This window comes from Amblyomma mixtum, chromosome 3 (genome assembly GCF_055824585.1).
Source record: "Amblyomma mixtum isolate Tamu chromosome 3, ASM5582458v1, whole genome shotgun sequence".
NCBI lineage: Eukaryota > Metazoa > Arthropoda > Arachnida > Ixodida > Ixodidae > Amblyomma > Amblyomma mixtum.
The window spans coordinates 110,362,133-110,383,374 of record NC_143014.1 but is presented as its reverse complement, the minus strand read 5'-3'; the positions used below and the strand labels follow the sequence as shown (position 1 = coordinate 110,383,374).

Sequence of the window (21,242 nt, the reverse complement as noted above, 5' to 3'; positions counted from 1 at the left end):
TTTTCGACATAACTTTCCTCTCAGTGTAGCTCATTCTTTTTCAGTCCCATTTTTGGTAAAATATGTAGGTGATGTAAGCAGTGAAATACACAGCACCGAAGCACATTTCCTTGCAAGCTTTCATATTTCCAAGCTGGGGGACTCAAGTTACATCTGAAGTGCCAGCTTCAGAGTACAAGTCCTAATGGTCACCTTGCAGATCAAGCCACACTCATTGCTTTCAATATCATGTAAAAGTTTAGGCTATTTGCAGTCTGCATACCCCTTACTGCCAGGAAGCAGCAGATGAATTTCAGAGCCCCTGAAACTTCAGTTTTCCCATGACACCATAGTCATGTTCAAAAGAAGCAGCACGAAAATAATTTTCTTTCTGCACTATATTTCCAAAACTAGTCAACTGGTGTCAAGTGGTGTGCTTCATCGATGCATACTTAAAGTGAGGACAGCAAATTTCAGTCTATGGAAGCGAATAAGTTAAAGGCTGACTGTAGTGCTGCTCATAAGTGCTTCCTTTATTTGCCTCATTTCTGTCACTTGTCCACAGTAGCATAGGCATGGCCATCAATAGGGGATATTCAAAATTCCGCAAGTGCGCTTTCCCGCATAATGTTGCCTAATACAAGATGGCTGATCATGCGTTTCCAGGTGAAACAGGAGTAGTTTCCAGGAGTAGTTTTTTGTTTGTTTCTTCCAAAATACGTTTCTTACATTCTATCCACACCCTTAGCACCTGTCCTGTAGCCCACGCTTGGGTGTCTAGAAGGGGAGGTGTGAAGAATGAGGCACGCTGCCCACAGAGAGAGGTGGCCCCCTGCGCGTTACTGCCGCCAGGGCCAAACTGAGCACTGCGGTCGGGGGCGCCGTCAGCATTCCGGAATTCCGAAGGAGGCGGCAGGGTGAAGGTTGTCACCGCATGGTTTGACCCACCGTCATTTTGTGTTTTGGTGCGATCTGTTGCGTGTGCTGTTTAATAAATACCCTTGCTGCGTGCTGGCAGAAACGCCGCCGACGTCAAAGAAAAAAACTCAGAGGTGGTGTTTTGTTCCTGGGCGCGATCGTGTTCGGAAAAAGTCTCTCTTTTCCGTACACCGTCTTGCCCGGATAAGTTCTCGAAGTGGGCGCGCACCATGCGAAGAGCCGACAAGCCGCTGCAAAAGAATTGAGCTGATGTCTGCAAAGAGTAGGACTTGGGTGGGTTTCTGTACCCATCGAACTCACTAGTATAAGATTTGATTCATAGTCTTGAAACCAGGCTAACCCACCAATTATGCAGAACCCATCTGCATTCTAATTTTTGCTTACAGCAAATATGCTTACAGCATATTTTACAAGGTGAGCCCAAACGTGCCACAAATTGGTTGTGTGGAGCACTGTTCCGAGCTCACAAAACACGTAGTCAGGTTTTTCTGCCTCACCAGATTCACTTTCTTTCGAAGGGCCTCAACCAAGAAATTAATGAAAAAAAGGAAAAGGAACAAAGCCTTGTGTGATGTGAAGCAGCAAAACTGATCTGCTGGCTGCCAATAAAGCTTGCTTGTCCAGGAACATACTGGATGTGTTTACTGGGTTCTTGTACCATATTCAAAATGCACGAATTGTGGTTGCAGCACCCGATCTTGTAGCTGTACGGGTAACGCACTTAATTTCGTTTACGTAGGCTGCATGACGGCCCCCAGAACACAGACAGCGAATTTTCGAGCAAAATGTGGTTGAAATGGCTCTGAAACCTCTCAACACCATGTTTGTGATGGTTTAGTGCTGCTTTGGAAGGTAGAAACGGAATGAACCGCTTTCAAACGTGATAACACCATCACAAAAGGTAACGTCCAAAAAATTCGGTAATCCTGGCGTTAACTATCACGTTCATCATCATCATCATCAGCCTGACTACACCCACTGCAGGGCAAAGGCCTCTCCCATGTCTCTCCAATTAACCCTGTCACTCAGGAGAAAAAAACAATTGCTTATAGAGTTGTGCAGAACACATTCCACCCTAGATAAGCATCACGAAAATTTACTGCCTTTAGCAGAGTTTCATAAAATACGTGCCTTCGGCCCTCAGAAAACTCACGCAAAGTTCGCACAGATGCCCAAAGATACTGCTGTGTTTCTCCGTGTTTGTATGTCAGCAGCAGCGTCGCTTCAGCTTTATAATGTCTGAAGAACTGTGGCGCTTGCCAAAACTTCAAAAATTCAACAAAGCGAGTTTCCGCTACAGCCTTCACCCTGCTCGCGCAAGCAGACGCGCCGCGCGCGCTGACGGCGCCGCTGACAACAGCGCCGCCGCGCAGCAGTCACGCGGAAGGGGCCAGCTTTTCCTGACCGGTTTTCACACCTCCCCTTCTAGACACCCTACCCACGCAGTTTGTCATAGAGAAGTCGGCCATCTTGTCTTTGGCCACATAGTTATTTGGGAAAGCGCACTTGCAGAATTTTGAATATCCCCTATTGCTTCAATGTCTGTATCTCCAAGCGAATGTAATTAAAGATGACTTTTAATGCAGAATACATTTAAAGGCTGCTCCACAAAGCTGCCGATCGGCAGGTTTCGAGCAAAAAATCTTGAAACTCACAAGAACTGTCAACTTTTAACCCTTATAATAGATGGAAAAAATGCATCTGCCAGGTAGCAAATGGTGTCTCCATAAAGTTCAGCACCATCAATTTGTAAAGATATAATTACATTTGGATGACTTTTAATTAAGACATGCAACTAGTGCACTGCACGGGCTCGGGCCCGGGCTTTCGGCCCGCGGGCCGGGCCGGGCCGGGACATGATTTCTTTTGCCGGGCCTGGGCCGGGCCCGGGCCTGAAGTTGCGGGCCCGGGCCGGGCTTGGGCTTAAAGCTGCGTACCCGCGCCGGGCTTGGGTCCGTACAGAAACGGCTGGTGTCCGACTATTCATTCACTATTGCAGAGTGAAGTACACAACTGCGGCATAGGAGCAGCGGCACGGATGAGCTATGGGTTATAGTACGCGCTGAGAAAAAAACTAAGCTTTATTCATTGACTTATTTATTTCCTTATTTCCACGCCGCGGTGGCTTAGTGGTCAAGGCGCTTGATTACTGAGCCCAGGAACCAGGGTTGGCTCCTAACCTCGGCAGCTGCATTTCTGTTTAGGCGGCAAGCATGACAGCCATGCACTTTGTATCATTGCATCATTGAAGAAACACAGGTGGTCGAAATGATCCGGAGCCCTCTGCTTCGGTGACCCTCACAGCCTGTCTCCCCTTGGGCCCTTAAGCCCCAAAAACATAGCTTTTATTTTATAGCTATATTTTTTTCATGTGAGAAAATTCACAAACTAAAGCGCGTTTGGTTTTCTTTTTGATCATCTGACCGGAACGTCTCGAATGATGAAATAGCCACAAAAGCTCGCGACAGTTTGTAAATCTCATCTCATAACCACATCTATACCTCCTTCCTTCTACAGCCTGGTTGACATGGCAAGTCTTTTGCCCTGTAAGTTATCACGTGGCTCGAGCGTTATCTACAGCTCCACCAGCAAGAGTAAAATTTAACTAGTCGTAATTGGCCATTGATCGTTCGTCATCCCAAAACATACCTATACACTGTTAGAAATGCATTCGGGAAGGACATATTAGTTTAGGACGCTTATAGTCTTCAAAACACACACCGGGAAATACTCGAGCCTTTTAGCTTTTCGTTTCTGCTGAAAGGCGACCAGTTCGGCTGAGTTCAACCTGTGAGATAGCGTTCACTAAAAAAAATGTCATCCTACTGCTTGCTAGGCAGCTTTAATGTTTATACTTCGCGGGCGGTAAAATATAACTGATTAATATCATGGGGGAATGCAAAGTAGTCTATTACGCGTGTATGCAGCCCTTTTTATTTGGCTCTCGGAACTTCCGAGTTTATCTTTGCGCACCTACACGAGATCAGTGTCCATTAGAGGGCCTGGCGAGCACTACTCTTAATCACTTCCTTCTGGGTCAAAATGAACCAACTTTCTGCAAGCCTAACTGTGGTTTCAGAACCTTTGTCGGCCAGTTTCTTATTGGTAGTCTACATGCTCAGAGTGAGCAGTATACCTCAAGCGTTACTGTGAAACTGGCCGGGCCGGGCCCGGGCTGGGCTTCACTCTGGGATTCACGGGCCGGGCCGGGCTCGCTACAGCGATAATTTAACGGGCCTGGGCCGGGCCCGGGCTTGAAGCCGCGGGCCTGGGCCGGGCTCGGGCTTCAGGTCTCGGGCCCGGGCCGGGCTTGGGCCTCAGATTGAGGCCCGTGCAGTGCTCTACATGCAACAGCAAAAATGGATATTTCAAGCCCTTTACGCCATGACTCATCCTACATCCTTCCCTCGTCATTATCATAACCACACATCATCATCACCCCTACCACCACCACTGCTAGTAGATCATCAAGAACACTGCTCTACGTTTGCTTTTTCTTCCTCCCCTACTGCCACCGTGCTCTTCCTGCCGCAGCCACTGAGCCACCACACAGGTCAACATAAAAAGGTTCAGGCACACTGAAAGTATACATATCTAACAGTATGTCTGAATAAGACTCTACAAAAGTTTTGTTTACCTGGCCCATATCAGTGTGCATTTGAGCTGCTACGAGCACTGCTTACAACAGTGCTGGCACATTACACTCTGGGGTAACACAACTGGCTAGGTGTGTCCTGTCCAAATGTACCCTGCCATCAAGCTCTAGAACTTAATGCTGCCACATTGCAGAACAAGTAAAAGCACTGTGCCAATGTGTTGCACATGCCTAAAGAATATGCGCCAATCTTCAGCGCACATTCAGCACAAGTAAACTTCCAAAAGCATTTCTGATGCGTCTAGTTATTTTCATTCAATCAATCATGTGAAAAAATAAGGCAATCAATTATGCAGCTTTACATTGCTTGAAGAGGGTTTATACATGTTTTATACAAATCAGAGAAAACATAAGCTAGCTGACACTAATGGGCAATTTTTCAACCAGCAGACATGCCCTAATTTGCCCAAGGATGTATGCTTAAAAGATTATGCAATTTTCGGCAAACAACCTTCCTGAAGACCTCATAAAGAGTAAACTTTAACACACAAACCTTCTACAGCACAACTATGTCCATCGCATCTCCTCACAACTCCCCCTTCCCCAGGATGAAGAAGCAATTGCAACGGCTGTTATACAACCTCCCTCCCCTTTTTCCCACCCCACGTCAACATGCACAACATGACTGGAATTGGCACATTCTGGAGAGTTCACCTTCCTTGACCCACAATGCTTAGGTCCACAAAGCCAAGCCCCACAAGGCTCAGGCCTGCCTCATATAGTTTTCAATTATGACATGCTTAGCATGTCATAATTGAAAGGCAACACACAATGCCCAATATTGACAGAGGTCAACATACGCCTTGGAGAAAGACCCTTACAGCACTATCACTGCAAAACTTTGTTGTGTAATAAGAATTTTGTTATAGTGAAGAAATAACTCAAGGAACAATATAAACAGCATTTCTTAACTACTGCTATCAGCATGCTGAAAAGTATAAAATAGGATCTTGTTTACGATAAGAGCAGTGACTGAAGCCAATGCCAACTACAATTTTCAGCTATGCGATGGATAGTTAAGCTTCCTGATGCCCATTCCTCAGCATTAAATAGCACAACCAGCGCTCAACAAACAGTAGTGTTCATCCATCAAGAATACATTCTAAGGTAATGTGCAAAAGTAAGTACTACAAGCCAGTGCACAACAGTAGCTTCCAGAATGTGTCATAAGCACTCTTCTTCCCATAAATAAACATTTCACATAAATAAACATTCATTTATGTGCATCGCAAGTAGGCACGGTGGTTAAGAAAGCACACACTTTTGCAAATCCTCTAGTCAGGCATAACTGTCATTACATATAGTGCACTAGCAACATTAATCCCACATAGCCCATAAAAATAAGTTGCAAAACATTAGAGAGATTAAAGCATGATCAACATGATATACTCTATGCAGGAAGTGACTACTTTCAAAATGATGCCTTTGGAGTGCAAATTAGTTCCAATACACAGAGGCAAAGGAACAGGACTCACATCACTCCTAAGCAGAACTTCAAGCTTCTTCTCATCCTGAAGCTTCTCCTCGGCCGTCTGGCTGCTGCTCCTCGGAGCGTGGTACTTCGGTTTCTCAACAGGCACTGACTCTGACCTGCTCCACCTGGCAGCCCCTGCAGAAACCCTCTCTCAATCAGTATGTTGTTCCTTGCTGGCACAGACTGGCAATCACCAAAAACCAAGAGCATTGTCTATTACAACAGTTCAGCTTGTGCAGCTATTTTCAACTGTGGACCAAATGCCAAAATGACAAAAATCTGACAGTCACCTGTCAACCCCTATTAGGCAATAGTCCTGTTGTGCCTTCACAGGACACCAGTGACTTTCTCAAAACCTGCAGCAGAAGCACTTTCTGAAATGTCTGCTTCTGTGCAACAACTTATTAACATATGACTGTTTTGTCACTGTTGCCACCCTCTGCAGTACCATCTTGTTCAAATAAAATTAAAAAAAAGAAACACTGTTCTATAACACAACATTATCCACGAGAACAACTACCATGAGTCATGTTAAGACAAACAGTCATGCTGCTTAATGCACATTAATCTACTGGTTATGCAATAACAGTACATCATAAACTTGAAATGTTTGGTTTAGTTTGGTTTATTGGGGTTTAACGTCCCAAAGCAACTCAGGCTATGAGGGACGCCGTAGTGAAGGGCTCCGGAAATTTCGACCACCTGGGGTTGTTTAACGTGCACTGACATCGCACAGTACACGTGCCTCTAGAATTTCGCCTCCATCGAAATTCAGCCGCCACCGGGATCGAACTCGCGTCTTTCGGGTCAGCAGCCGAGCGCCGTAACCACTGAGCCACCACGGCAGGGCAAACTTGAAATGTAATGCAAAGTATGTTTGCTTTTTATTCAATCTCCATGCATTTCATTCCAGCTTACAGCACACATAACTAACATTGAGTGCTTGCTCATGTGCTTGCAATCTGTTTGACACATAAACAAACTTTCAACCTGAGCAAAAAGCCAAACTAAAGATGGCAAACCAGTATATTCAGCCATGATGACATTTGCAATAAATTCAAGCTGAAATGTAAAATTTATAATGCCTTCGACAGCTTATTTTTTATGTTCAGTTCCTAAATGGAACACATAACATGACACACTAAAAGCAGGAACAAGTTGGTGGTTTTGGCACAGTTTAAAAATGGCAAAATAGAGCCACACTGTAAGCCAAACCCAGCAGTGGTTAGGATTGAAACTGTGAGGCCTGAAAACACCTCTTTACATTCAAGGCTAATTTTTATTCAGTCATGCTGATTCCAAGTGAAAAACAGCTCATATACTAGTTGATCGTAGTGCTGTAGCTAGCAAGTCCATCAAGTAGCTAATAAGTCCAACAAAACATAGAGTGCTATTATCCAATTCACTGACAAACACACACAGCAATGTTCATAATTGAGGTGCTAAATGCTAGATGCTCACTCACCCACTAGGAACCAGTAAAGTTCCATCTCCTCCGCTCTATGTATTCATTGCAAGTGTAATAAATAGCATATGAGTGTTCACGCTCTGTCGTCCCTCCCTTTGTTCCCTCAAGCATGAACCCCTCCGCGGTTAGCTAGTGGAAACGCTGCATCCGCGGAGTGGGGGTGCGGGATGGAAGGCTGTCCCCCCATAATTCCACAACCTTGAAGGTTTTTTAGAGAGTGAAAGCTCTACTCCTCCTGTACAAAGCTGAAGGTCATGTGGCTATGAAATTTGGCCTTCAAACTAGGAGGAACAGAGACTTGGCTTTGATATCATGCCACGTGACTCACCATGCCTCGCCACAGCTGCGTGCGTTGAGCCGACTGCGCTCGCTTGCCTCGCAACTATCGAATCATGCGACTCACTGCACCTCGCTACAGCTGCATATGCGGAGCCGACAGCATTCTTGCAACCATTGGAAATCGCGTGGTGCACCGTTAGGTATACAAAAGCGTGTGGCGTGTGCTTACCTTCACACAAAGCCATGGATGAGCAACCCTGCCGGAACAAGTGCTTCGACAAAGTATCATCGCCGTCATGCGGCATCTGATGATCTTTACGAATGGAAAAGCGTCATATTGGATAACCATGCTTAACACTTAACAGAGCTTTCGCTCATTATACTAGGTTCAGCCGGGTTGAACCGCAGCTATTTTTTTTCTTTCATGACTACCAACACATTACCCTCAAGTACACGCCTCTTTCTGCTTTTTTTCCTGAGGTGTCCGCAGATAAGTGACCACTACTGCGCCTTTCCTTTCCTCATGTCCAATGTTCACTTTTTCCGAGCGATGTGGAGAAAGAATCACAACTGTTAACTTGGATGCCATTTGGACGGAAAGCCAGAAGGTTTGGTTTGGTTTATGGGGGTTTAACGTCCCAAAGCGACTCGGGCTATGAGGGACGCCGTAGTGAAGGGCTCCGGAGATTTTCGACCACCTGGGGTTCTTTAACGTGCACTGACATCGCACAGTACACGGGCCTCTAGCATTTCGCCTCTATTGAAATGCGACAGCCGCGGCCGGGATAAAACCCGCGTCTTTCAGCACAAGTGTTCAGCAAAAGTGTTATAAAAATGTTATGCAAGTAGCAGCAATGTTACATGTTCCATTGTAATGTTACATTAACGTTAAAAATTGACATATAACGTTCATTGTAGAAAGAGATTGGTTTGGTTTATTGGGGTTTAACGTCCCAAAGCGACTGAGGCTATGAGAGACGCCGTAGTGAAGGGCTCCGGAAATTTGGACCACCTGGGGTTCTTTAACGTGCACTGACATCGCACAGCACACGGGCCTCTAGAATTTCGCCTTCAAGAAATTCGGCCGCCGCGGCCGGGATCGAACCCACGTCTTTCGGGTCAGCAGCCGAGCGCCGTAACCACTGAGCCACCGCGGCGGGGCTGTAGAAAGAGGGTAGGTAGATGGTTTGTTAACACTCCCTTGTTCTATTTGTGAACAAATAACGTTGGAAGTAATGTAGAAAACGCCATTTTAACGCTCTAAACCAACACTATTTTAATATAGTCTTCTAAACGTTATTATAATGTTAGAATCATAACAATAAAAAAACATTACAAATATGTTGCGAGCACCGATTTCCAGTACTTTTCCCACTGTTTTTACAGTAAAGTTGTTTTTCAACTAACAGTAGTTCGCAATCAAGGCGGAAAGCTGGGCTAGTTGGTTTGACATAGTTAATTAAAAGACTAGCGCATAAAACTAGGACAAAGACAGAGAAGGAGACAGGACGAGCGCTAAACATCAACTAAAGGTTTACTACACCAAACATGTACTTAAAACACTTCAGTGGCACATGCGCACACTGAGTTACAAAAAACTAATCAAGAAGTGGCAAACTGTTTCGCAGATACAAGGTTTCTTTCCTGGTCAGGGCAAGTGACGTCGTGCTTACACACTTGTCACCTTCCCTCATAATGTGATAAGCCTCACAAATCTCGCGACCTAACCTTGTGCCTCCCCTACCAAGCACACACGTGGCATCAAACGCCGGCACGCACCCGCACCGCTTACAATGCGTAGCCAAATGGCTGCCCCCCGCCAATGAATCCACCAGCGTGCGATGCTCTCGTAGCCGTTCATTTAGGCAGCGTCCAGACTGTCCCACGTAGCATCTACCGCATGAGAGGGGTATGCGGTATACAATGCCAGCAGTGCACGGAACGAACTTGCACACGTGTTTTATGGTGCATACCGGTTTCCTCTTCTCATTGACGGCTTTGCACATGCGCACCAGCTTTTCGGGGGCGGTGAACATGACGTCCACACCGCACTTCCCTCCAACTTTCCTCAGCCGGTGCGAAAGCTGGTGCACGTACGGTATAGCCGTACGCCTGAGCCTTTTGGCACTTTCTCCGGCGGCCACGCCAGGGCGGCCACCTGCCCTGACTTCCTTCAAGAGGCATTCCGCCACAGCCATCACTGTGTCGTTAGGGAAACCGGCCTTCTTCAACCGGTGCACTTGCGCTTGCAAGCTGTCCTCAATCTTATGCTGGCAGGACTTTTCAAGAGCACCCCGCAGGCAATTTTTTGCAATCCCCCGTTTTACCAATTTAGAATGGGCCGAATTATACGCTAAAATTTCTTTTTTTGTGCGAGGCTGGTACGACCAACAGATGTGCCCAGTGCCAAAGAACAAACGTAGCTCGAGGAACTGGAGGCACCCGTCCACTGGAACTTCATGCGTGAACCTCAGCTTGCCAGAACAATCACCGAAAATCTCTAAAACACTTTTTACAACCTGTGGTTTGTCGCTCTCGTTGTTAACATGCATAAACACAATAAAGTCATCCACGTACCTAAAACACCTAACAACACGCTTTTCGTCTTCAATGCACGCTGCAACGCGCTTGTCAAACTGTCCTAAAAAGATTTCACTAAGAATCGGGGCTATGCAAGACCCTATGCAAATGCCATCTTTTTGCACAAACAATCGGTCATCAAAACAAATGTAAGTGGATGAGAGGTAACACTTAACTAAGGCTATAAAGTCATTTACCGAAACCCCGCTACTATTCTGAAACTTCACAGCCCCCCAGCTTTCAATCCGCTCTCTTACTGCATCTAACAACTCTTTTTGTGGTATGGAATAGAATAGCTCCTCAACATCAACTGAAAACGCGAAATTAGCTCCTGAAGCACCACCTTGCGCTGCCAAAAATTCTATCACATCTTTTGAGTTGCGCACTCGAAAAGGGTCTTCTACGTCTAGTTGGCTAAGGTGCTCTAGTAGGTATTTTGACACCAGGCCTTGCCAGGCTTCTTTCTCTGATACAATAGCTCTGAGAGGCATGCCCTCTTTATGTGTCTTCGCAGAAAAGAAAACGTTCAGCCCCTGCTCATTCGCTGCTTTAACTGACTTATGAAGTCCTGTCAAATTGATCTGTTCGCAAACCTTTAATGCCTCAGCCTTTACTTTCCTGCCAGATCTTTTTAGGAGAACAAAGTTCTTGTCAATAGCCTGCATAGCCTTTTCATGATACATTGTTTTCGGCAACACGACGAATCCCCCCTCTTTATCTGCAGTCAATAAAGATGGATGATGACTTTATTGTGTTTATGCATGTTAACAACGAGAGCGACAAACCACAGGTTGTAAAAAGTGTTTTAGAGATTTTCGGTGATTGTTCTGGCAAGCTGAGGTTCACGCATGAAGTTCCAGTGGACGGGTGCCTCCAGTTCCTCGAGCTACGTTTGTTCTTTGGCACTGGGCACATCTGTTGGTCGTACCAGCCTCGCACAAAAAAAGAAATTTTAGCGTATAATTCGGCCCATTCTAAATTGGTAAAACGGGGGATTGCAAAAAATTGCCTGCGGGGTGCTCTCGAAAAGTCCTGCCAGCATAAGATTGAGGACAGCTTGCAAGCGCAAGTGCACCGGTTGAAGAAGGCCGGTTTCCCTAACGACACAGTGATGGCTGTGGCGGAATGCCTCTTGAAGGAAGTCAGGGCAGGTGGCCGCCCTGGCGTGGCCGCCGGAGAAAGTGCCAAAAGGCTCAGGCGTACGGCTATACCGTACGTGCACCAGCTTTCGCACCGGCTGAGGAAAGTTGGAGGGAAGTGCGGTGTGGACGTCATGTTCACCGCCCCCGAAAAGCTGGTGCGCATGTGCAAAGCCGTCAATGAGAAGAGGAAACCGGTATGCACCATAAAACACGTGTGCAAGTTCGTTCCGTGCACTGCTGGCATTGTATACCGCATACCCCTCTCATGCGGTAGATGCTACGTGGGACAGTCTGGATGCTGCCTAAATGAACGGCTACGAGAGCATCGCACGCTGGTGGATTCATTGGCGGGGGGCAGCCATTTGGCTACGCATTGTAAGCGGTGCGGGTGCGTGCCGGCGTTTGATGCCACGTGTGTGCTTGGTAGGGGAGGCACAAGGTTAGGTCGCGAGATTTGTGAGGCTTATCACATTATGAGGGAAGGTGACAAGTGTGTAAGCACGACGTCACTTGCCCTGACCAGGAAAGAAACCTTGTATCTGCGAAACAGTTTGCCACTTCTTGATTAGTTTTTTGTAACTCAGTGTGCGCATGTGCCACTGAAGTGTTTTAAGTACATGTTTGGTGTAGTAAACCTTTAGTTGATGTTTAGCGCTCGTCCTGTCTCCTTCTCTGTCTTTGTCCTAGTTTTATGCGCTAGTCTTTTAATTAACTAAGTAGTTCGCACATCTCTTAGATAGTACTCACCATAGATTGCATGCACAGCCCCATTACATTGTCAGAAAACTCTTTGGTTATTACCTATTCACCACCATCACTCATTGGACATCCCTCAGAAATGGATATATAAGCTTGACTCCATGATATCTGTTTGGAGGCCAGTGGGGTATCTGTTACAGCCGGCAGCGCGGCGCTTCGGCAAACGCGGTTGTTGCGACGTGCGTCTGTTCTTTCAATCTTTCCTCTCACATCTTTCAACTCTCTCCCAAGTGGGCCTCCAGCCCTCTCTGAAGAAATCTGGACTTCTACTCATAACACGCAGTAAAAACCAATGGACAATGAACCCCTCCATCTCCCTCACTCTCGTCGGACAGCGCATCCCCCACGTCGACTCTTGTCGCGCCCTAGGAATGTCACTGACCTCCAACACTTTCACCTCTGCCATCAATCAGGCCACACATATGTACATGTCACTCAATACACTAACTTCGCCGCGTAGTCTTAAAACATGCCGGCCTCACCGAGACACACGCCAGCTGCCTTGCTCAAATGCTGGCTCTGAACAAATTCTTATACCATATCTCTTGCAGCCCCTTCACAGGCACACAATAAGACAAGCAAATCCGGGCCCTCAGTACACTATACAAAGCAACACTATAGGACTCCACCCTCAGTCTTCTACAGACACCCTGTACAGAACAGGCCTTTTCCACCCCCTTCAAGCTCTCTTTAACTTACACCGGGAGACACAAATTATCCGCCTGTCCAGCTTCCCAGCTGGGCGGTGGATACTATCCTTGACCCCCTACGCACCCATCTTTTTCCCAGACCCACCGCAGTCTCCACTCTACCCCCCTAACCTCCACCTCGCACCCATTCCACGCAACATGTCTGCACACACACACGCAGGCCGCCGCCAAGCACATGCATACAACCACAAGCCACCCTTGGACGCTGCGGCGGTGGCCTACACAGACGCCTGCCTCAAGGAAACCACGGGCTCCACAGCAGCCTTCTTCCTTAAGCCTTCCCTCTCTACAACCAGCACTCACACAACCGGTCCATACACCTCCCCACCCTCCACTCTTGCCCTAGAAATACAAGGTTAGTTAGTTAGTTAGTTATATTGATTTTAATGGCGCAAAAGCAACTGAGGCTATGATGCGCCAAACACAAGGTTAGAGTTTTTGTTAAAGGTGAAGCTTTCTATACTTAGAGTTTGTTTAAAATGCTTGCTTCCTTGAGAAACCTAAAAATACATGAGATGTCAACCAGTGCTCGATCACCTAAAAGTAACATGGGGTGTAATGGGATGGTTTCCCTGTAAAATGTTGTAAAATATTTCTTTCTTAGTTCTTCTAGCTTTATACATGAAATTAAAATGTGGTTCACTGTGAGTTCAGCACCACACATGTCACAGAGAGGTTTGTTTTGTTTGGTTAGCAGAAAGTTGTGCGTGAGGTGGGTGTGTCCAATGCGGAGCCGACATAAAATAACTTCGGTAAAACGTTCTTGATGCCTACATGATTGCCATTCCCCTAAAATGGGCTTAACAGAATGTAATTTGTTGTTTGCGTGCTCTTCCCATGCTGCCTGCCACTTATTTCTGAGTTTACTGTAGATAAACTTTAAACAATCCCTGTGCGGTATGTTCACTTGCTTTATTTGGCCATTCCGGGCTTGTGCAGCACATACATCTGCTTTCTCATTACCTACAATTCCAACATGGCTAGGAACCCAGCAGAATTTAATGTTGTGCTTTTGTTTTGTGATTTTAACAATGTTATGTATGATGTTACCTATTATGGGTTCAGCAGCATTTCTGGAGTGCAGTGCTTTGAGCATACTCAGGGAATCGGTGTAAATGATGCCATTTTTGATGTTCTCTCTTACTATTTTTTCTACAGCTACAAAGATGGCATAACACTCAGCAGTAAAAACCGATGCGCATTCTGGTAGTCGCATTATCTGTTTGTTTTTTCCTTGGATTACTGCACTTCCAACGTGATTTTCTGTTTTTGAGCCATCGGTATAAAATTCAATGTAAGTGTCATACTTTTCTTGTAGTGCAAAGAATTCCTGTAATATGTACTCATTTGGCGTTTGCTTTTTATCTAAATGTGTCATTGTGAGGTCACATACTGAAGGCAGGCTGTACCATGGTGGTAAATATTCATTCCTTTGTGCAATATTCGGTAGGGCATCTAGTACTGTTAGCTCTTCACATTTGTCTTCAAAGCGCAATAGTAATGGTCTGATAGAATGTGGTTTGTTGATGAATAATCTTTTAGATGGGCACTTGGTGACAACTGGATGGCAGAGATGTTTCGGAAGAGAACGGATTTTTAAGACATATGAGCATGTAAGGGCGATTCTTCAATCCTCAAGAGCGGCTTCATTAGTTTCAACGTAAAGGCTAACTACTGGTGATGTTCTGTATGCTCCAGATGATAGGCGCAGACCAAGATTATGAATGGGGTCTAATCTTTTTAAGTAGGATGCTCTTGCCGAACCATATACTATGCACCCGTAGTCCAGCTTGGAGCGCACCAGAGAGCGATATATTTGTAAAAGGCTTGCTCTATCGGACCCCCACCGCTTCCGTGAGAGAACTTTTAATATATTGAGGGCTTGAGAAGCTTTCTTTTTAAGGTTGTTAATATGTGGTAGAAATGTGAGTTTCTTGTCGAAAGTTACGCCTAAAAATTTGTGTTCTAGTTTAATTGGTAGCGCAGTGTGATTCAAGTATAGACTGGGATCGACCTGTAGGCCTCGTCGCAATGAAAAAAGAACAGCTACTGTTTTTTGAGGAGAAAATTTAAACCCATTTATGTCTGCCCAAGCACCTAGTTTATTTAGTGTGATTTGTATTTGTCTCTCACAGGTTGATATGCTAGAGGACGTGCATGCTATTTGTAGGTCATCTACATAGACTGAATACATTATGGACTTGGGTATTACTTTAGCTAAGGAATTCATTTTTACTATGAAGAGTGTCGTGCTTAGAATGCACCCCTGGGGTACGCCGTTCTCTTGGGTGAAAGTCATGGAGAGAGTTGCTCCTAGGCGGACTCGGAATGTGCGGTTAGCCAGGAAGTCGTTCAAGCAGTTCAACATCCTGCCGCGGATACCTAGCTCTGCTAGGTCACGGAGGATGCCGAACTTCCACGTAGTATCGTAGGCCTTCTCCAAGTCGAAGAAGACCCCAATACAGTGCTGCTTGTGGATGAACGCCTCCCGGATGGTGTTTTCTAGGCGGACAAGATGATCTGTGGTGGAGCATGTTTTCTTAAACCCACATTGGTGTTTATCTAGTAGTTGCCGAGATTCAAGTACGAAGGTTAGTCTAATGTTTATTACACTTTCGAAAGATTTAGCAATGCAGCTGGTGAGGGCTATTGGTCTGTAACTGCTAGGACTTGTTGGTGGTTTTCCGGGTTTGAGAAAAGGTATTATGACTGCTTTTTTCCACTCGTCAGGTATATTTCCAGTTATCCAGATTTTATTAAAGAATTTTAACAGTGCCTCTACAGCAGCCTCGGAGAGATGTGCAAGCATAGCGTAATGCACGTTGTCTGGTCCTGGTGCTGTCTTTTTTCCAGAAGATAATACTTTATTTAATTCTTGTAGTGTGAGAGGCTGGTTATAATCCTCATGTACACCTGCTCCAGATGGAAATTTTTGTTTTTCAGCTATTGATTTGTGTTTCTGAAATGTGTTTGTGTAGTTGGATGAGCTTGAGATCTCAGCAAAATGCTCGCCCAGTATGTTGGCCTGTTCTTCTAAAGATGTTTGTGTCCCGGGTGCCGTCAAGAGAGGAAGTGTGAAAGGGGTATGGTCACCAGTAAATTTACGAACTTTTTCCCACATTTTCTTTGATGTTATTGAACTATTTATTGAGGAGACATATTTCTGCCAAGAGGTTTTCTCTGCATTTCTTCGCACATACCGCGCTCTGGCTTTTGCCTTCTTAAAGGTGAGTAGGTTCTCTGCAGTGGGATATCGACGCAGAGCGCTCCAGGCTTTCTTTTGTTGTTTTTTTGCTAATGTGCATTCTTTTGTCCACCACACTTTGTGTTTCTTTTGTGCAAGTCCTGTTGTTTGTGGTATAGCGAGTGTTGCGGCCGATATTATGCATTCAGTAAACTTCTCATTAATTTCATCTGTGCTAAGGTCGTCACAAAATTCCTTTTCCAGAGTGGCACTTTTTGTAAAAAGTGACCAGTCGGCGAGCTGAAGTTTCCAGCGCCGTGGCCTTGTGGGGATGATTGGAGTGGACGATGAGAGCCTGATGACGGTAGGTAAGTGATCGCTGCCCATGGGGTCATTTAAAACATCCCATTTAAAATCGTTAAAAAGTAATGGTGATGCGAAAGCTAAATCGAGAGAGCTCATTTTTGCTGAGCTTGGACAGCAATATGTGGCTTTTCCCGTATTTAAAAGACAGATATTATTTGAGAGGATAAAATCTTCGATTATTTGGCCCCTCGAGTCACAGCGTTCGCTTCCCCAGAACGGTGAGTGAGCATTAAAATCGCCAACTACCAGGAATGGCTCCGGTAGTTCATTTATCAAGCCTTCTAAATCTTGTATTGTTAATGTCATGTGCGGGGGAAGATATACAGAACATATAGTTATGGTTTTGTAGCTCACGACGCTAACCGCAACCGCTTCCAGTTTTGTGTTAAGATTGATTTTTTTAGCAGGGACGCCGCTCTGAGTGACGATTGCGACGCCTCCTGAGAGTCTGTTAGCATGCTCGCGATCACGTCGGAATGTTTGATAATGTCTCAGGATATTCGTATGTTGTGGACCGAGGTTGGTTTCCTGAAGACATAAAGCTACAGGAAACATTGAGCCAAGAAAATGTGTGATATCATTGTAATTCCTGAGCAATCCTCTACAGTTCCATTGAAGTAGGAAAGTCATGTTTATATTTTTGAGTGAGGATTGAAGGGATTTACTTGTTTTCTGGGCCCGTTATTGGGGTCCTGTCTATTCTTCGCTCAAGAGAGCGGTTCCGCCGCTGCAAAGCGGGCGGATCGGGGGTTACCTCCATCACCTCACTAGAGGTGCTGGTGGACCACGGGGAAGCCGCGGATGTGTTAGTGTCAGGCCTCCCCCGACGGGGGGAAGTCCTGCTGGGTGCCGACCCGTGAGCCGGCGCTCCCTGCTTTGGGGATGGCAGAGCAGCATTCGCTGTCTCTGCCTGGGGCGCAGATGGCTCTGCCATAGCCTCGGTGGAAGTGGCCTGGACAGATGCCGGAGTGCTGTGTGGTGTGCCGCCCCTGCGCACCACATCAGCAAAGTTTGTTTTTGTGGAAAAGTTGAAGCTGTTCTTTGCGTAAAAGAGTCTTCGCGCTTCCTTAAATGTGATGTTCTGTTTGGTTTTCATTGTAACGATTTCTTTCTCATTTTTCCACGATGGACACGACCTTGAATAGGCGGGATGATCGCCTTCACAGTTTGCGCAGCGAAGTGCTGCTCCTTGACAGTTGTCGGAAGCGTGTTCTTTTGAGGCACATTTAGCGCAAGTTTCGCGGCCACGGCAGCTTTGAGACCCATGACCGTACCTCTGACATTTGAAACACCGGCGTGGATTTGGGATATAATGCCTGACATTTATTTTGAGGTAGCCTGCTTCTATGGATTCTGGGAGTGTGCTCGAGTTGAAAGTCAGTACTAAGTGCTTTGTAGGTATCTCTTTGTTGTCTTTCCTTATTTTGATTCGATATACACTTACAACATTCTGTTCTCTGAGGCCATCAAGCATTTCTTCCTCGGTCAAGTCAATGAAATCTGATTCAGATATCACACCACGGACGGTGTTGAGAGATCGGTGTGCTGTGACTGATACAGGGATTTCCCCGATGGATACTAGGTTGGAAAGTTTTGTATATTGGGCAATGTCTCTGAGTTCAAGGAGCAGGTCACCACTAGGCATTTTAGAGACTTTGTACCCGGGACCCAAGGCATCAGTTAGACTTTTTGACACTAAGAAAGGGGACATCATTCTTGCGGTTTTTTCCGTTTCTTCACAATGAAGAACGTGGAACTTTGGAAATGATTTTGGTTTTTGGAAAAACTCTGCGGTTGCTTCGTTCCGCCCTCTTTTGTGAGGGCGATCTGGTTTGGAAAAAGGGGGAGCCATGAAAAATATGTGTTGTTCGGCCATGGTGCCAGCCACCCACCATGGAGCCCAACGAGGGGACGCGACAGGAACTCGCAAGCGAGCCCTGCCCACGCCAGCTGTACACCTTAACTATAACCTAATATGACTCAACTCGGGATAGTTGGTCACACACAGTTAACCCTCGCCGCCAGGAAAAAGAGGAAAAAACAAAGAAAATAGGAGGAGACAGGAGAGTTGTAAGAAAGAGATAGGAAAGTGAAAGATAGAGGGGAGGACAGGAAAAGGCGACTGCCGATTTCCCCCGGTCGGGTCAGGCCGGAGGTGCCGTCTACAGGAAGCTGGGGCCAAAGTGGTGTGTTGCTTCCGCCGAGGGGCCTTAAGGGTCCAAACGCTCGGCATCGGCTCAACCACCAGGATCCCCTTTTCCCCGGACACGGCGATGCCACGCACGGCTAGGCGCGGATGCTCGGGTCCGTGGTGACGCATTGCTCACCATCATCCCCCTGCGGGGATGTCCCTGCGGATGCTCGGGTTAACCCCGTGGTGTCGCCACTCACCAACGTCTGCATGCTGCAGACGCCTCCCTGCGGGGAAGAAATACAAGGGATTGCTGATGCCAACACACACTTCGCCCCCCTACCCCCCACCCCCACCTACGTTGTCTATACAGACTCGCAGGCAGCTCTGCTTGCCTTCCATGAAAGAGCCCTCCCTTTCCCTACCCGATCGGCCTTAGATGCCGCCCTCACAGCGCCCACGACCGGTGACCCTTCGGTGGATCCCTGGTCACATGGGCATTCCTAGCAATGAGCTGGCTCACCAACTTGCCTGCGATACTATGCACCAGGCGCCGGGGATCACATGGACGAGCCATCCGACGGAGCAGGCAGTCAGGGCTTACATACTCACTGCTGATGAATACTACACGCAGCAAAAATTGGATTTAGCTGATTTACCACTGACACACTGATCCTTATCAATCTGCGAAGCCTGCATTGATCACCGAATACAATTTAATCTCCTATATACACCAGCCAAACTTTATCTGTACCGGTACACTTACACACCTCAGTGGTCAAACTGCCCACACACATACGCAGATATAAAACACTGCCTTAAACAGTGTCGATCGGCCTTCTAGTCCCCCGCCTATTCTTTACCCCCAACCCCACCGTGGCCCATCTGGCTCGCCTCCCGGGACCTGAACCTGCAACAGGCCCTCGTCACTTTGGCCCAGGACCAGTTATACGCCTAACGTAAAAGCTGTTTTAATAAATGTGTTACACCACATCACACCTCTGTCTGCAAGTGGCAGCGATTGCGGCTGAGCTCGAACCAATGGGCAGGCCCATGCACTTTCCTTTTCAGCCTTCCTTCAGTGGCAACAACAACAACATATCCGTTCAGAGGTGAGTGAATACCAGCTGCACGTTGTGCCGTATAATGCAGCTCAAGTGTCGCCCTCAGTGCTGGTTCTTGCAAAGCATTGCAAGTTGTGTGCCGTCACAGCTAGCAGGCCTGGCCTGTGCACTACTGCTTCACCATTTTCGAGAATGTTACGCTTATATTCTTTACATGTTTCATCAATGTGTGAGGGAGGTTATTCTAACGTTTATTCGTAACATTACAAAAATAATAGAAAAAAGATATTAAGCATACTGATACAACATTTGACCATAACAAAAATGTAACATAATTGTAATGTTTTGATGCTACCTGGGGCGCAATCTTCGGCTTCGTATTCATCACGGCTCCCGAATGATCAGTGCTTAAAAGTCAGGAGCATGCCAGCATTGACAAGGGCTCTGACAACCCCCACGTTAAAACGTTGCGACTTCATGAATCTAAAGCAGGCAGCCATTTTTTTATTATTCTTGTCAGGGTGGTCGAACCATTGCTTCCCTGCCGTTTCAAAAATTTCGCCATGATTTTTACTAAGAATTATTAACATGTTTTCTAAAACACCTGAGACGGCGAAACGCTGAGATGGACTGTACGCAACTGTGTGTCCAGACCTCCGCTGGTCAGTGCTGCCTCCCACTGCTCATATGTGCTACCTGTCTTAGCGAGGTGATTTGGTTTGTTTGAACATCCCCAAGAGATGTGGAAGAGGGTAAAAGGCAAGCGCTACATCATGGCCGTGTCACATTGTATAATGTGGGTTTTATTTTACTCTTTAGGTATAGGTTTGGAAATGAGTTTGTATCAGCCGCCAATCCATGGCGTCTGATGTGCTCAACCATATGCTTAACCATTTGTGTGTGTGTGTGTGTGTGTGTGTGTGTGTGGGGGGGGGGGGGGGGGGGGGGGGGGGGGCTCGCATCTCTCTAATCTAAGGTATTTCAATCGGTGCGGGCTGGGCACTATTATTCTTAATTCCTTTTTACTCGCCCACCCTAATTTCTTGTTCCCGTTCAAGGCTGGGAAGCGTGTGGCCACTCAGCTTCAAGGCTCTCCCCCTGGTGGCAACCTTCATGAGAAAAGAAAGCTTCCAGCCTCCCTAAATCGAAAACGGCTGATCGAAATTATTGCAAAGCCCTCCACAACAGCACCTCTTTCTTCTTTCACTCCCACCTTCCTCCCTTCCCTTACAGCACAATTCGGGTGTCCACCGAGATATGAGACAATTACTGTGCTCCAATTCCTTTACTCAAAAACCGATTTTCACCCGACGCGATGGCTCAGTGGTTAGGGCACTCGGCTTATGAGCCGGAGTTCCTGTGTTAGATCCCGGCAGCGGCGGCCACGTTTCAAACGCTAAAGATGCCTGCGGGCTGTGCCATGTCAGTGCACATTAAAGATCCCCAGGTGGTCGAAATTATTCTGAAGCCCTCCACTGCAGCACCTCTTTCTCTTTTCTTTCACTCCCACCT

The 21,242-nt window shown here is 46.5% G+C and overlaps 1 protein-coding gene across 2 annotated transcripts in view; it reads right to left on the bottom strand.

Moving 5' to 3' along the window:
* LOC149351401 (DNA-directed RNA polymerase III subunit RPC4-like) overlaps positions 1-21,242 on the bottom strand; it is a 50,442-nt gene that overhangs the window by 14,865 nt on the left and 14,335 nt on the right. For both annotated transcript variants that reach the window (XM_089580714.1, XM_089580715.1), the window contains exon 6: positions 6,049-6,182. In XM_089580714.1, the coding sequence (XP_089436840.1) occupies positions 6,049-6,182 (134 nt within the window). The remainder of the gene's footprint in view (positions 1-6,048; positions 6,183-21,242) is intronic.